Here is a 17,058-nt window from a genome sequence, read left to right on the forward strand (position 1 = left end):
ATTGTTTTAGGTCAGCACTTCAGGCTGTGTTCATGATAACCACAGGAGACGTGGCTTAATGTGTTTGCCCCTCCCCTGACATGACGGTGAATGAGGTTGTTCCTCCTGTTAGCTCTGCTCTCCTCGTCCTTTACGTGAATCTTACACGAGGTCTTATGATCACCATCAACGGGTCCAATGAAGAGTGCCGCTTTATCTCGTTTAGTTTTAATAAATGCTGGAAACCAAAATTGTAACTGAAGTGAAATTGAATTGTTTCTATTATCTGTCTTCATGATGTTGAAGTCAAAAATGCAGTGAAACATCTTTCCAAATTATTTTTATATGAATAAAATCTTTTTGATAAATATGGCGGGGATAGAGGCCCCCCCCCCCCCCCCCCCAAGTGGAAGACTAAACTGTCGCATTAACAGCAGGTGGCAGCACACGCCAGGGGCGAGCAGGACTTACTGGGAATAAATGAGTAACGAAAGCTGTTCAGTCACGGCCTCAGGATCAGGAAGCACCGGCAGAGGACGTCTTTCCTCTGTTTGGGGCTCTGGGATGTGCTCAGAGCAGCAACGCCTAAAGCTGCGAGGCTCTGTGCTCGTCCATGCAGCTTCCAAACACCGCCTGACCATGAGCCTGGACTCGAACCCACACTGACTTTTGCACAGCTGCACAAAAGTCAGAGCCCCGCGGTGACATCAGCCAAACACAGGACATTTATATCAAAAATACAAACAACCATGGGCTGCTGCACAGAGTTTGTTTTAGTCAGTTTTATGGTCCTGATTTTATGGTCCTTTTCATATTAAAAGTGACCTTAAACTGCACACAGGGCCTCACAGCAGCACAGAGGGCTTTTATTCTGTGTAAATGAGGATTGTTTCCTCTGCAGGACTGAGCTTCATATTCTCTGCTTGTTTAAAACGGGACAAACCTACCTCTCCCCCCTCCCAGCCTTACATCAGCTGCAGTGACTCAAACTTCCAGTAAACCTTCGTCTGTTGGATGAAATCGCTGCTGTGCTCACAGCTTTTTTTCCCCCTGCGGCTCGGCGGCGGGCCTGGAATCTTTGTGGACGAGGCGAGGCTGTTGTTTCACATACTTGACGCTGGAGTCTGGATGAACGGGTGGAGATGGTAACCGGGTGCACCACCTCTCCCTCTCCGGTCTCCCGGGGGACCACGAGCAGCTTTGCAGACAGTCAGCAGGCACGCAGCTGCAACTCGTGCACTCACGCTGCGAGTCTGTGAGCACAAGCCTGCACTCATGCTCCGAGCTCACTCCTGTGTTTTAATGAGTGCAGTCTAAAGAGAGGCCTGTAATCGTCTGCATTTTCACAGTGATTTCTCTAGTTTAGTCTCATTTTCAGCTTTTATGTCAAATAATTGTTAATAAAGTTGTAGTCCTCATGTGGCTTTGATATGATACCAGCTGTAGGAAAAATACAACACAAACCCTGCAAATGTGAAATCAGAAGGTTTCCGTCTGGAGATTCAATATCATTGGATCATTTCAGACGTTCACCTTGTCTAACAATAATATTTACAGCTGAAGAAGTCACACTTTCAAATAGGTTTTGTTTGTTTTTGAGAAAATAAGACAACTTTTGAGTGAAATCACAGTAAAAAGGCCTTCGGTGCACACGTAACCCACAGCTGGATTAAATTGGAGATACTGAATAAATATTGTAAAATCCAGCTGTTTCTGTGGTTCTCCAAAAATATCTACCTGATACTCGGCACCAACCTTTGATGCATGATGAAAGCCACCAGGGAGCGATAGCTGTGGTTTCAGCTTTGTGACCCCTGTAGACTGTTTTGGGTCCCACTGAATAAAAAAATATAGCCTGTTTTGAAAATCCTAATCAGACTTTATTAACTGTGACATCAAACCGCTCACTCACGACTTGTCAGTCACAGGTGAGTAGCCAATGAGCACGATGCACGATGTCATCACATCCAGGTCTTTCTGCCGCCAAGATGGAGATGGTGGAGATGGTGGAGACGGTGGAAACGGCAGTGTGGTCAAAGCGGTAATGCTCCCACTATAGCTGCTATAGCCATCTTTTATATACAGACTTTGCATGTGCCTAATCCTGGACCGTCTGTTCTTCTTCTTCTTCTTCTTCCACTTCACAGCTGGCAGCTCTGATTCTTAGGGCTTCAGGTCATTTGCATGATGCGCTGCAACGTTTTGGCTAAAAGTTGTTCATCGCCAGAGGGACTGGGGTCTGCTCCACTCTACTAATCCTCCACACTACTCATAGTGGTGGTGAAAAAGTTTAAACTGTTTACTGCATCGGGGGCAAAGGGAAGACTGCAAAAAAAAATTTTTTTTAAAAAGAGGGGGGTGTAATTGGGAATCAGAGTATTTAAAGCTGCTAAAGGCGGAGTTAGGAGACACCACAGAGGACGTCCTTCTCCCGAAAACGTGCCCATAAACAAGCGGATCTCCTCGTGATTATTTATCAGACGGCTTTAGTAAAAGCTCCAGAGAACGGGAGAAAGAAATGCAGATACGAACGCATGCAGAGATGTTCAGATCTTTTCATAGTCTTTTATTCATGGATAAGAGATCGCTCCGGCTCTCAGCGTCAGTAGAAACATGAGAAAAACTCTCAGCCTGCGAGATTTTCCCCTCGTCATAACAATATATCCTCTTTATTGCTTTCAATGTACTGGTGTAGCAGTAGTCATAAGATCAAAAACCAAAATACATCAAATGACAAAAAAAAAAGAGAGTCCACCACCGAAAGAGTGCAAAAACTAAACAGCTCATTTTAGTAGGAAGCAAGCAGAGGGAGCATTTATTTCCAAACTTTATTGTCAATTTACAGCTATGTCCGCTCACAACACTTCAAAGCCATCTCCAATTAAAGCCCCGAACACATGGCAGCATGAATACAACACTGGCAGCACGTAGATTTATATCAGAGGTCTTTTGTTTTTTACAGGAGCTTTTTGTTCCACACGTGGACGATCCAAAGATCCGTGAACACATCGGGTTAGTACAGGCTGTGCACATTTCTCTCTTCTAATTGATTTTAGTGGTATAGGTAGGAAAGGCCGTTATTTGAGAAATAAAAAATAGAAATGCAATTAGCACCGTTACTGTCATTTGTTTGTTTAACTTAGGGATCAGCACCTTTTCCCGTTAGTAGCGACTAAGAGACGTCATACTGCTGCTGCGGGTCAGAGCGACTCAGATGATGAGATCTTTGTCCACATCCTCTGCAAACACAAAGACGAGAAACACAGAGAGGACACGGTCAGAACAGTGAGCTCGTCGGGTCACGCCCTACCCACTCAGAGACCAGCACACTCATTCCAGTGGTTTGGAATGTGTGCGGTGGTACTAACCCCCCACCCGAGACTCAGAGACGCTGGAGCTGCATCCACACAGGAGCCGGGACCACAGGAAGTCACTCGGATGCTATGAGTGTTGAGCGAAAGATTCCCTGTGTGGACGCAGACTCCTGTGATGGGCACCTTTACTCCAGGTAAACACGCTCGGTGCAGATGTGTTAAACACTCATGCGTTAAAACCCCGAAATGCTGATGAGCTGCTGAACGTCACCTCATAAGCGTTTTCTCTGTTTGTACAAAAACTCTGTCCCACAGTCCGAGGGATCGTATTAGATTTGTCAGGTGTTCGGTACTCACGGTCCTTGAGGCCAAAGCAGGTGGCCCACTCCTCCAGGGCGATGTATTTGTCGGCATCAGCATCGCACTGCTCAAAGAAGCGGGTGGTGCAATGCTCCATGGGAATGAGAGGCGCGCGCAGAGGGGCGAGCTCTGTGTGGGTCAGATATCTGGAAGCACACAAACAGGACAGCAAGGATAAGTTTGGCCTTTAGTTGGCGAGATGCAGCATCATCTCCCCCTCCCCATGACCCCTACATACCCGTCAACGGGGTGCTGGTCAAGCTGGCCAAACTGCCAGTGGACGGGGAAGATGTACATGTTGTAGTTCTTCTCGAAGTCGTGGGCGAGCAGGTCCAGGGAGTGATCACCGGCCTGAAGCCTCTTCTCGTTCTCGTAGATCTTCTTCACCTGAAACGTCAGACGGAGGAGTTCACGTCGGCATCATGTTGGAAGTGGCAGACGTGCAACAATAAAGAGCCTAAAAGCTTTTTTCTGTTTTATCATGTTTGTAGGTTTACTACTTATTTCCTCAGGCTGAGGTTAAATCCTCAAACTGTTCGACCGCATTTCAAAGCACTCGAAGCACAAATGTGCTTAAAGACACTTCTTTAAACTTACGTTTCATCATGAAACCATGAAACCTGAAACATTTGTGTCTGTGACTGCCGTCTAAAATGATGACAGTTTGTTGTGAACAGAATAAAGGACAGATCAACAAGCCGGTCTGTTCTCACCCTGAGCTTCTGCTTCTCGGTCAGCAGGTTGTTGTCCTCGTCACGCTCGTACAGCGTCACCAGAACGTTCTTCAGCCAGTCCCTCATACGCAGCGGGAACTCTGTCAGCTCGCTGTCCAGACAGGGCTCGATGACTGCAAGACAAAAGCACCATCAGACACAGACTCACACTGACTGCTGGGCTCTACACCTGCACAAACGTCTGTGATGCTGGAAATCAAAGCATGAGTGTTTCAAACAGCAATGATGCAGGGTTAGAAGTGACGGCTACACCCAGGTGTACCCAGGTGTTCAGGTCCATTCTTCCACAGGTGTACTTTGGTGTACTGAACAGTGCCGTGATCTCCATTTAAACCCTGGAGCCCAAACACTTCTCCTCGCGCTGAGCTTGTGTATCGTGTTCTATAGCTCGCGTGTTGGGACACGTCTGAACGCCGCCGAGCCACAGCCACAGTCAGACCCACCCATCAATCACTAGCGTGCTCTGACACACCTGAGCTCAGCCTATTGGCACCCGGGGAGGAGGCAGGGGAACTGACTGGGAACTAAACTTCAGATACGTCTGAACCATCAACACCGAACCAAAAAACAGAAACAGGAAGAAACCAAAACGCACTATGTCAAAACAAAAGATGGGAGCAGCGATACAAGAATATCCAAATTCATGAGCTGGAAATCCAGATGAGATAAAATTCCAGTCGAGTTGTCAGATAAACTTAGGAGAGGTTCTCCCTGAAATCTCAGAAAAGCTGCACTCCTTTTACTGCAGAGCCACTTCAAACTCCTCTTTGTCCTCATGCATCCACAGATATACTTCATATCTCAGTTTCATCTTTGTTTCTGTGCGTTATTGGAGGTTTGCAGCTCATCCTTCAGATCTTCTAGAATTATTTTAAATGCTGCAAACAGGTTCAAATAATTACGTGCTTTACACGTGATTAAAGAGGCTTTTTCCCCGAAGCCAACATTAACGTTTGGGTGTGACCAGGGTGGAGGCAGCACGCCCTCCATCCCGTCCTTTACTCAGTGACTCAGACTCACTCGAGACCACCCGAAGGCTCAGCGCTTCAATTCCTGCTGTACCCACTCAGATTAAAGGAGATAGCGTCCTCCTCAATTCAGTTTTATTTATATAGTGCCAAATCACAACAACAGTCGCCTCAAGGTGCTTTATATTGTAAGGTAGACCCTACATTAATACATACAGAGAAAAACCCAACAATTATATGACCCCCTATGAGCAAGCACTTTGGCGACAGTGGGAAGGAAAAACTCCCTTTTAACAGGAAGAAACCTCTGGCACTCCACTTAGCCGCGCTGTGAGCTTACTTAATGCTCACTGATACCATCTAAAATACTTACATGCTGATTCAGGACCGTTTAAATCAGAAATGGAAACAAACAGTTTGTTTCCATTTCTGATTTAAAACTTTGTTTAACTGGACAAATCTGTGAAGCCAAGTTCAGACTGTGCTAAAGACCTGCATCCAGAGAACACAACGTGTTAGTCTGTTAATCTGAGTCCTCGTGAATGGAGGAAAATCTCTGCATGGTCTGCAGATCATGTGTTTTTATACCCTGCCATAATGGATCATTGCCTGAACGGTTCCATGCAGAGTGTGAGAGCTCACGTTTGCAGGAGCCGATGTAGTCGAGGTGCAGCTTGTGGCCCTTCTTGGTTCCCTCCAGGGTGCACTTGGTGGCAAAGAAGTGGCAGGAGGACTCGTAGGTCTTGTTGTCAGTGCCGCAAACCTGCAGGAGAGAAAGCAGAGCTCGGTCTGCAACGCAGTGACATTGCAGGGACAGACGAGTCCTCACACGTGTGCTTCTGACCAAAAAAGCCCTTTAGTTTGAAAATATGATTTTCCTGATTTCCTGAAACAAACTGAACTAAAAGCTCGGAATTCTTTTTTTTTCTACTCTTTGCTTTGCGTGATGTCACAGACACCAGATAGCCCTAATAGAGAAGCTCCGCCCACCGGTGGCTCCTCTGCTTTGCTTGCAGGCCAATCAGATTACAGTTGGCCTAACGCTAAAATTCTTCTTTCTGCTTGCAGAGAGGACAAAAGCTCTTCATGCAGAAACACGCAGAGCTGCACAGCTTCAGCTCCTGCCGCAGATGCCAGTCACACTTCACTCAGGTCAGGAACAGTCGGGCTGATTTTAAACTCACATGCTCAAAGTCTCCTTCCACTGGTGGGCAGGTGGAGGGGTCCTGGCACACACACATGGGAGTGTTGCTCTCATCCACCTCACACACTTTGCCCTTCTTGCAGTGGTAGTTCAGACAGGCATCTGTGGAGAAAACAGAAGTGAAACAGCAGGTTTTAGCTTCAAGGGACAAAATGTAGTTTTTATTTAAAGTGGACATAAAGAAGGCAGATCTGCATCATTTTTGCATTTCCATCTTTCCTTCTTTACGTCTCTTCTGTCCTTTTTGGTTTTCAGAATCAGAATACTTTATTAAGGGAAATTATGAGAGTTACGGTTGCTCCAGTACAGTAACATTAATAGAAACAAAAACAAAAACAGACTAGACTATTAGCAATACAATATGTTAAGATATAAGGAGCAGCACAATATATACAAATCATCAAATAATCACCAAATTGCTGTCAGCTGTTGCAGTGAGAACACAGCGGCTTGTAGCAGACCTGCTGTGCATTATTAAGTGAGGGTGTGCAGCTCATAGGCTGAGCTGCCTCTTAAAGTGGGTGGAATGTGTAATTACAGAGCGAGGGAGTCTGTCATTACGGCCATTTGAGTTGCCAGTTTGGGGCTTTGCTAAACTCAGACAGCCACAAATGCAGTGAAATCAAATCCTTCATTCTAATGTTTACAGCAGGTTTGCAGGAACATCTGCTTTGACTTCAGCATCTCAACATCTTTCATGTCCACGTTACCACCCATCAGGGGACAGAAGGACATTAACTGTGACATTAAAGTTTTGATCGGGAGTGAGTGTGTTTGTGAACTTACTCTCAGTGACAACATCCTCAACAATGTCGATGGCCTCGTCAAACTCTCCGATCTCAACCTGCACTGGATTGGCCCCCACTTCGGTCTCCTGAAGGACACGAGAGGTCAGAGATCAGATCATAAAGCGCTCAGATTGAGGTCTGAGCTGTGTTCGGGTCTATTTCTGCCTGACGTCCACTTAAACCAAACCGCCTAAATACGTCTGGTTTCCTGAAGACGAGAAAAACAAGCTGAAGCATCACCGCTAAAGAAGGTTCCTCCCTGAAGGCCAAACAGAGTCTGGGAGCAGCCAGACCATAATATTCAACAATAACACGCAGCTGGGGCCACATGTGGCAAAGCTATGGAAGGAGTAATGGCTTCCTGAGCAGCTAAAATTAACAGCTGTGGGATCTTTGGTCCCACTGGACCTCTGAAGCAGGAAACCATAAAACGTTCTCATGAAGACTCTATGCTCTGCTGCAGGAATGTTTCTGGAATATCACGGAAAGAAACCTGAGCGGATGGAACTGAAAGAATAGGCGCTGCCGTGTGTGACATGGCTCTTTCCTGAAAAGGCAAAAGCACGGACGTTTCACGTCTTCAGTCGCTGCGTGTCGGTTTTGGGTGGAATTTGCTTTAAAACCTGAGACGCCTTCAAGGATGAAACAGAAACTCCCAGGCTTTTTCGAAAAGCTTTGATGAGGCAAGAAGGTCACGACCCAGAAACAAAAGCAGAAGCACAGATGACTGATTCATTAAGCTGATCTTAGTTATTTTCTGACATGTCTCAAACATGTGTCAGCTCTTTGTAAAAACACTGCGTTGTGTCCTTTGGGCTCATGTTTTTAGAAAGCAACCAAAAAACAACAAGTTTTTGTTGATGATTTTATTGCTGGACTGATTTCTTCACAGAAGCAGTCTCTCCTGCAGTCACAAGTGGAAAAACGCCTCGAACTTCGGCTACGCTGCGGATGAGCCCTAAAGCTCCGCTGCAGATCACATCATCTCCGAGCAGCTGCGTGGCTCAGAAAACACGTCGCAGAGGCCAAATCAGACATACGGGAGAGCAAATGTTTCCCACAGACGTCACGGTCACACCGACACTTGCTGCCAGAGGATTCCTCTGCAGACTTTCACCCAGGGTTTCTCACAGCTCCACGAAGGCTGCAGAGGAATCCTTATGGAGTGTTTCATGGAAACTGAAGCTTCCTGTTTGTGTGACGGACGATGATCACAGACGGCAAGAACATCAACATCTGGACTCACCTCAACAACTGGCTCCTCAGTCCCAGGCTCTTCCACGATGGGCTCCTCATCAGCCTGACACACACACACACACACACACACACACACACATTAAACATTATTAAATGCTTGTGGCTGCTCATAGAAGTCATGTGAGTGCACCCACACAAACACACAGTAGAGAAACACTCACAGGGGAGGAACTGGCCATCAGGAAAACACACACACACATGGAAGGGAAACGCACACACGATAACTCACAGCAGAGGAAAGAAGAAAAGATGTCACGCAAAGACAGGAAGATGCTATCGAGACGTAAATATCTACACACGCACACACACTCTTACAGGCATGTGTGACTTACAGGAGCAGCCATGGCGTGGCCAGCCAGGCAAAGGAGGAAGACGATCCACACCCTCATCTTCAAAGTCTATGGAGACAAACAGAGATGATGAGCTGACAAAAACGCACACAGACACTTGATTAAGTACGCAGCTTTGTGTGAGTGCTCACTCAAAGTAAAGCAGAGTTTTTGTTGCTTCTTCTTTCGCTTGTTAGAATCAGGGTCTGAGTGTAAACTATGGCGCCTCTGGCAGAGAGCCCTGCAGTTCTTCTCACGACCACAGAAGCCTGTGGGACGATTCTGACGCTGATGGAAGCGCTCCAGATTCCCAAACAGAAGCCTTCACTGTCCGCTTTGTTTCCCAACACGCTGGGTTCAGATGGTCTGTGACGCTCTGAGAACCATCTCTCCCTCTGAGAGGCGTTTACTCTGCTGCAGGAGTCTGACCGAATGCTAACCGGGGTCCCCGTACGAGGACGGGTCGGCCTGTCGTCATGTTCTTCGGGTGGAAACGGCTCCGGTCTTTGTGCGCTCTCTCACAGCAGCCTGAGGCAACATTTGCACCAGCCAGTGTTTGGATTGACCAGCCTCAATTAAGCTCAGCTAAACACATATTTACACCCTAATGACAGATATGTGATAACAGGGCCCTGATATGTGACTTGGGGTCTTTTAAAGGGTGGGACAGGACTTGGCACCCACCTGTGAAACACTCGAGAGTGACATGAGGTGACGTGGATGTCAGAGAGGCCTGCAGAAACAGATTCGCTGGAGTTTTAGGAGGACTCATTCAAATATCAGTTGACCAACTTATTTTGAAGGATCTGTGCTGAAACCTAAAGGTGTGTCTGCTGCTCGTGTCCTCACACCCGAGCGACAGAGAGGCTCGATTATGGAGCGACACGCTGGCGTCTGTGCGTTTGCGGTGGCAACGCCTTTGGTAAGGACAAAGTGTGTATTTAGAGGTGGAACCAAACACAACACCAGCTGGGAGCTTTATTAGGTGCTGGTGACGGTGCCACCACCTTCTGCCACCTTCACGAAGAGAGGTCATTGTGCAGTTACCAAAATATGCTTGATACGCTGGCGTGTTAGGGCTGCACATGCTGCAGTAAGCTCTGTCACCCCGAGTGTGTCAAAGATAACAGACAGTGCATATTTCCTGTGAAAAAAGACTCTGTGTCTCCTCTAAGGAACCACTGTTGGAAACTCATCCCGGCTTCTGTCTCCTCTTTGTGTCACGTCTCGAGGACTGAATAAAGCCTCCTTTGTTTGCAACAGAGCGCAGCGCTGCTCAGTCTACTAGTTATCTCCTCCTGCACCTCCATCAAGCTTCTCCCAGACATCAGGGGAAGAATCTGTGAGATCAAACATATGAGAAGGAACAGACCGTACAGATCAAAGTTCCTCCCTCTGTTATTGTGTCTGGATTTTGAAAAGAAATGGAATTCGCCCCAAAACACAAGGCAGTATCTGCAGTTTTGAGCGGACACAGTTTAAAGGCTGCGTGAGATCAGCAGGGATAATAAGACTTAGCAAACAGAGCTGTGCATACTTGGAATTCCTGCGCCTCGGATAGGAGTGCAGCAGCTTGAAACCAACAACAGTTGAATAAAAACGAATGATCCCTCCTTCCTCTGCAGCTTTAAACCTCCCAGGATGTCAAAGATGGCTGGAGCTGAATGGCGTGACTGTGAAAACACTGAAGCTGACACCGTGCCCGGCTGATGAAAAGCACGAGGCCTGTAGACACGAAGAGGCTGAGTCGAGCGACGTATTGCGACACATGCAGAAAAGAGTAAATCTGTTTGAAGAACCTTCAGGCTAAACACGAGTCCGGGGATTGGCATTTGTCTGCGATCGGCTCCAAATGCTCACAGCAGTGCTCGTTAGGAAGGACGGACGTTGATTTTTGGTTAAATTTGCAGCTTTAAGGAACCAGATTTCCTTCTACTCCCACCATTTTCTATCAGCTGATACAGGGTGGTAATGTATCAGCATATAAGTGCACACATTCATGTAAAGTCACAAAGTCCTGCTGCTACCCCTCTGTAGGCTTCCTGAAGCTGGCCAAGAGGGAAATGGACTTTTAGCAGGGCTTTCTTTATTTAGTTTAGTTTTTTATTATTACATGTTGGTCATGCAGAAGAAATATATATAATAAATAAATCACAAAGAAAAAATGGTTCTAATTCTTATCGTTTTGCTTTCCTACTTGTCTGCAATCATAGCAACGACTTTCTTTTGTTCTTTAAACGTTTCCATGTGGTTCAAATTGATGCTGTCCTCTGGATTTATTTAAGAACATGAGCTTGCTCTGATCATCACTGCTGATGATGGAGGCCTGAAAAACCTTTAAGTTGGTGGGTGAGTTCACAGATATCACTTCCTGTTTCTGTTTCAGAGGATGAAATCGGTTTCCTTTGTCCTGAAGTCTAACGAGGGTTAAGCACTGCATCCCTTAGGGTCAAATCCTGACATGGATTGGGTCGTATTAGGAAAAGGAGAATAATTCTGATGTGTAGAGTTGCTCGTTGCTTCTGCAGCTGTAAAAGATCGTTTGCTCTAAGCTCAGAGTCCAGGCAGGACCGGCACAGAGGTGTCCTCTGTTTCAGAAGGCTAAGAAGTCATAAGCAGCTCAGATGTGGAAAATTACAGAAGAGCTGGCAGCAGTCGGAGAATGACCTGCACAAAGACACTTCTCTGCACCTTTTGAAAAGAAAGAAAAAAATATGTTCTGCAGACGGGACATAAGTAAGGGCCTCTGACACATCGTAAGCAGAGTGTCTGGGCTGAGTGTCATCGCAGCGAGAGGAGAAAATAAGCAGGAAAGCGAGTGTTTGATTTGGAGGGACGCGGTGTTCCCATTGCTTTTACTTATTCTCGTTTGGCCAGAGAGCCACTGGGCTTGGCTCGGCGGGAAGGGGGAGGCCGGACATGCTGATGTAACAGCAAAACAAATTATTTTATTTGGAAAGCCGCTCACATAATCAAACACGGTGAGGCTAAAAGGGAAACTTGAGGCTCATAAAGGGGCCTTTCTCCCTCCCCACCAGTGGATTTCAGCTGGGTAAGCGAGCGTAAACAGCCCAAGCTGGATCTTCCAGTGATGCAGACATTTCCCTCTGCAGCTGCTCCTCTCCCAGCAGGCCTTCAAAGAGAGCAGATTCACACAGGTTCTTTCTTCTTCTCCTTGGTGTCATAACGGGCAGGTTGGCGGGCCTGGATAAACAACCTGTTGCAGTGCGTCTGCAGACAAACAGCTGTACAAAGCAAACACTGAGAATGAACAGCGGTTTCCTCTGTGTGTGATGTGCTCTGCAGACACACACGCTGTTCAGAACGAGGAAGGTCAGCATTCATGATGCACGCAAAACACAGACGCATCCAAACTTTGACTCTGCTGCCTCAGCATGGCCTCAGATCATCTCGCTTCTAAGGTCTTCGCTCAGTGTGAGCTACAGCGGTTTCCTTCAATCTGCTGGCTTCTCGATAACTTCTTCAACTCTACAGGAAGACCCTCCCTTCCATCGAGACAGACACCTCAAGGAAAGATTCCTCTGTGATGGCTTCCAGCATTTGCCCTTTGACCTTTGGCACCACTGTCTCCCACCCCCGCTCCAAAAGACCCGTCCATCAAACAGGTGGCAGAAATCCGAGTGTGCCGTAAAGCCTTGCTGAGCCGTCAGTGCAGACCCTGAGTCAGGCTGTTAGAGGAAAACTGGAGGGTCTCCTCTATGGGCTCAGATTTTTTTCTTGTAAATCACACTGATGAGTTACAAAATTTTTTTGTTAAAGTTTGTCTACAAAAACCTACACATAAAACTCGAGTTCGCTCGCTGTGTGTGAGTTTCAACTTGCAAGTATGAATTTTTCTTCCTGTCAGCTGATTGATCAATGTCATGTCAATCACAAATGTAACAATCCAATCAGAGAGCAGATGGGTTTAACTGTGGGGGGGACGCTTCACTGAGCTTCAGGTCCCAGAAGGGTAATACATTTTGAAGATGGAGGACGGCGACGGCACTTCTGTAGCGCAGTGCGACTTTGTGTTAAAGTAATACTAAAATAATAATGGTATTTCTGACCATTGGTATACCACAACTATACCCTTTCATCTTTTATCGAACATGTGTTCGCTGTCCTCCATCTTCATAAAATTCATTCAACTCCATAAAGTTTTCAGATATTTTGGTTTACAAGGTCACAAAGCTCAGTTCACAACTATGCAGTCTGATTTACAAATACAAAATATTTATGACCACAATCTGAGCCCGTACTCCTCCTTCGTGTTTGGTTCAGGGAGGAAAGATTATGATTCTAACTTTAACGACTTTAAACAATCTGCTTTCTAAGTAGCTGAAATGACACACTCTGGTGCTGCTCTGCAACTACAGCTGGCTGACATGAAAACAACAACACTACAGATTTAATTGAGGACAGAAGACGTGGCTGATGCTGCAAACCCAGCTGTGACCAACAGAATCTGCAGCAGCAGTCACTGAGTCACTGATGGTTTCCAGTTTTCGTCAGTGGAAATGAGCAGAACATGTCCTAGAGGCACATATGAGGTGACGTGGAGAGCATCCACTTTCCTGACCTCTTAAGATCCACCACGTGACCCCTGGCCCATAGCAGATGTTACTTTTCCATTAGGACCTTCAGAATCCCATAAAAAAGCGTTGATTTTTTAATTCATCACACACCTAATGTGAGATGGGCTGCACGTCTTTGGATGATGAGGTAAGTAGTTTTTCCTGAATATGCATCAAATCTCACTGCAACCTGGACCAGTAGGACTGTTTCCTCTCTAAATTAACCAAATCTTCACTTATTGAATATAAGCTGCTGACATTAACTCTTTGCGGATTGCTTCATTATAGATTCTTGCATTACTTCAGGTTTAATCTTCACAGCCTGCTGCAGCGGTTTCTTTCTTCAGTCCGAGCTCACACCTGATGAATCTGGTTTCCAGGGAGTACAGGGACCTCCCAGCGACCTGCCTGAACAAAGAGCAGTTTTCACAGCGTCCCATTCACCTGCACCGCTGAGCACAAAGAGAAGAATGAAGGAGAACTCGAGTGGAAAAAGTCCGGATGTTTGTAACCCGAGTCCCTCGCCACATGACCTGTTTGACTCTATTTCATCCTTCTCTCCTTCCCTTCATAATTTTATCTTTGATATTCTTCTCTTTGATTGCTGTAATTTGAGGTAAAATAATATCACCAATCTTCATATCTACAGATCAGAGGGAGCACGCTGCTCCGTCACTGGGCACGTCGGCTTTAAGCGCTCCTCGCTTTCATCTCGGCCTCTTTTGTAACACTGAACTACATTTGCTGCCGCTTTCACTTCATCCAACGTCCTCGACTTTGTCCACAGCTCTTTCTGTCTGCACGCACACAGCAGGAAACCAGGAGATCCTGACTTTATGTGCTCGGTATGGTGGTCACAGACCCTTTACTTCAGTATTATTTATATTCTTTTTAAGGTTTTGGAAGATGATAAGAATAAAGCAGATGTAATCACACACAAATGTAACTTTTAATAAACTTTTAATGATTTAATGTTCACTCTTACAGCTTTACTCTGATTGGATAAACCACCAGACAACAGAAGGTTGCTCGTAGCTTGACCTGAAGTCAGACATTGAAATACCTGATCCACTCATATCAGTTAGCTTTCTACATTAGCCTTAGATAACCGTGGAAGTAAGCTAACGTTAACTCCGGTGAGGTGTCTTTCTGGCTGCCTTACCCTGGCTATAAAGTTAAATCTGAGCTAAGACCTCAGACAGCATAAAAGATGGTGGTAGCGTTCAGGTCTGAGACCTGCAGTTTCTCTAATGTCCACCAGAGGGCGACTGCTCTGCTGATAAAAAGAATTCCGAGAGACAGGGAGTGTACCGCTCACTGATGGCAGCGTCCCTCAGCCTGTCAGTCAGAGCAGCCCCTCTCACACTTCCGGTCTTCCTTCCCTCACCCCAAGGCGGTCGCAGCCCCTCCCTGAGCCTGTTTCTGCTAGAGGTTTCTTCCTGTTTAAAGGGAGTTTTTCCTTCCCATGCTCGCCAAGCGTTTCCTCATTGGAGGTTGTGTGATTGTCGGGGTTTTCCCTGTATTATTGTCTGGTCTTTACCTCACCATATTGAGCGCCTTGAGGTGACTGCTGTGGTGATTTGAGTTGTATAAATTCAACTGAGAAGTCAGCACGCCTGAACTCAAATGCTTCTTTAAACCGATGAATCAGTCACACCTCAGACTGAACTCTGAAGAGACTTTTCCCTCTAAGCAGCAGGAGTTGTTAGTCTGTTGGTGTGTTCTCATATTTCTTTATTCTTCTACTTTTATGTCTCCTTCTGTCTCCTTCCTCGCGTCCTTCTTCCTCACATTGAACTCCAGATTTTTCTTCTCCGCGCTGAGCACAGACAGTAGCACAATCCCTCCTTCCTGTCTGGGGATTAGTGTTTTTCTAGAGATTGCCAAGCTGGCTTTTCACAGCATCCTCAGCTCAAGCCCCTCCTCCACCACCTCCTCCTCCACCTTCCACTCCGGTCCAGACCTGCCACCTCAACAATTAAGCAGCCAGAGACGCTGTGTCTGCACTTCTCTCATACTAATGCTGGCACATTGTGCTTCAGCCTTTCCACAGAAATCTCAGACAAATCCTCAACAGGTGTGACGAACACACAAAACGAGACTGGAGACATTTTACTGAGACACATGTAACCGAGTGTGACACAAGAAGAAAGGACTGAGCACATTTCCTTAGACAGCAGCGAGTACTGAAATAACCCAAGATTTTCTAAAGATATAAAAACTCAACTCAGTTTGAGTCAAAGTTTCATTTAATCTGTGCATATCTGAAAAGTATCGCCCAGTAAAGCTCAGGTGTGACTACACGAAGGTTCCTGTGGTTAAAGAGCTCCTGTAGATCTTCAGTTATTTTTTCAGTTTTCCTCATGCAACAAAAAAACAAACTGCTGGGCGCAAAATTACATAAACGTCTCTTCTGTTGACCTTTTTTTTTTCCCCCAGGAAATGTTGCCATCCACGAAAAGGGACCAAAGGCAGAGCCATCCTCATTATGAGAGCTCACGTGCCACTAATGTTAAACTACTGATTTGTACTTTTACGTAAAATCACAGTGTAAGTTTTGGATTCTTGAAGTCACGATGGTCATATGTGCTGTGCAGCTCTCTAGTTTATCCTCAGGCTGCTGGGTGGATCTGGGGTGGGGGTCACGGCTCTATGGGCCCGGTCAGGCTGTTCTAACCAAACTGTGAAAATCTTTATGGAGCTCCATGACAATCCAGCTGCTGCACCATGGATCAGCAGTAACTCAAAGAAACAGCTGGTAACCGATCACCATGGCAACCTGCATTCCTTTACATGAGAGTAATCAGGGAGGGGGTCACAGAGGGGGTCAGGAGGAAACTGTGGAGAAACTAGAATCTGTCACAGCTTCACCTCCTCCTCGTCCGATTTTCTTTCTCTCTTTGTGTCTCTTTGTTTTTGTATTTTCACACATTTTTCCACATAATTATTTTTTACAGAAACAATAATTCACCAAAGAAAGGAAAGCAGAAAATCGAGAATCAGAATAACAAAAGTGTCCAATTAAAAAGGGTCTGAATCCCGCCTCCCCCTCAGCCCCCCCTCCTCTTATTGCCGATGTGGCACACAATAGCTCCACAGTCTGAATGCTCTCAGTTCGTTCACCTGCAGTCTGTGATTGAGCAGTAATGGCAGAGGAGCTGTGGCTGCTCTCAGACCACAGTCCTGCCTTTAAAAGCAAAATTCAACAAAGTGGAACAGAAAAAAAGCACCAGCTGTTGAATGTGCTGAAGTTAAAACGGACATCTGTGTTTGTGACAAGTGTGTGAGGAAAAGTGTCAAAGCAGAGCCCTTCTGCGTAAAGCCGTCACTCCAACTGACAGAGCTCTAACAGCAGAAACGTTTCACTGCATCTAAAAGTGTAAATGTGTCTGTACGAGTCGGAGGCAGAGCGCTTACCTTCAGCTTTCAGAGAAGAACACCAGAAGAGAAGTCAGCTGTGTGCGGGGCCCCGACGATCTAACTCCAGTACCGCTTTACGCACAGCTCATTTCCAATGGGACGTCCCAGCCTGGATACAGCCACCCCCC

General features: G+C 46.3%; 1 protein-coding gene across 1 annotated transcript; it reads right to left on the bottom strand.

Moving 5' to 3' along the window:
- Positions 1 to 2,793: 2,793 nt before the first annotated feature.
- On the bottom strand, positions 2,794 to 17,058 carry sparc (secreted protein, acidic, cysteine-rich (osteonectin)). Its single transcript, XM_084952713.1, has 10 exons — positions 16,928 to 17,058; positions 8,937 to 9,002; positions 8,594 to 8,647; positions 7,346 to 7,433; positions 6,540 to 6,661; positions 5,998 to 6,118; positions 4,367 to 4,500; positions 3,892 to 4,040; positions 3,651 to 3,799; positions 2,794 to 3,218 (listed from the first exon to the last, which is right to left on the bottom strand). Exons 2-10 carry the CDS (start codon positions 8,991 to 8,993, stop codon positions 3,190 to 3,192), a joined length of 903 nt encoding a protein of 300 aa, XP_084808839.1. The 5' UTR covers positions 8,994 to 9,002; positions 16,928 to 17,058; the 3' UTR covers positions 2,794 to 3,189.

The sequence above is a fragment of the Perissodus microlepis genome, chromosome 2, assembly GCF_051167445.1.
Source record: "Perissodus microlepis isolate ML-2025 ecotype Zambia chromosome 2, ASM5116744v1, whole genome shotgun sequence".
Classification (NCBI taxonomy): domain Eukaryota; kingdom Metazoa; phylum Chordata; class Actinopteri; order Cichliformes; family Cichlidae; genus Perissodus; species Perissodus microlepis.

Coding starts and splice junctions, on each gene's coding strand:
- sparc (XM_084952713.1), bottom strand. CDS start 8,993: ATGAGGGTGTGGATCGTCTTCCTCCTTTGCCTGGCTGGCCACGCCATG. Junction 6,662..7,345: donor TGAGGATGTTGTCACTGAGA/GTAAGTTCACAA, acceptor TTTTCTCCACAG/ATGCCTGTCTGAACTACCAC. Junction 6,119..6,539: donor TGGAAGGAGACTTTGAGCAT/GTGAGTTTAAAA, acceptor TCTCTCCTGCAG/GTTTGCGGCACTGACAACAA.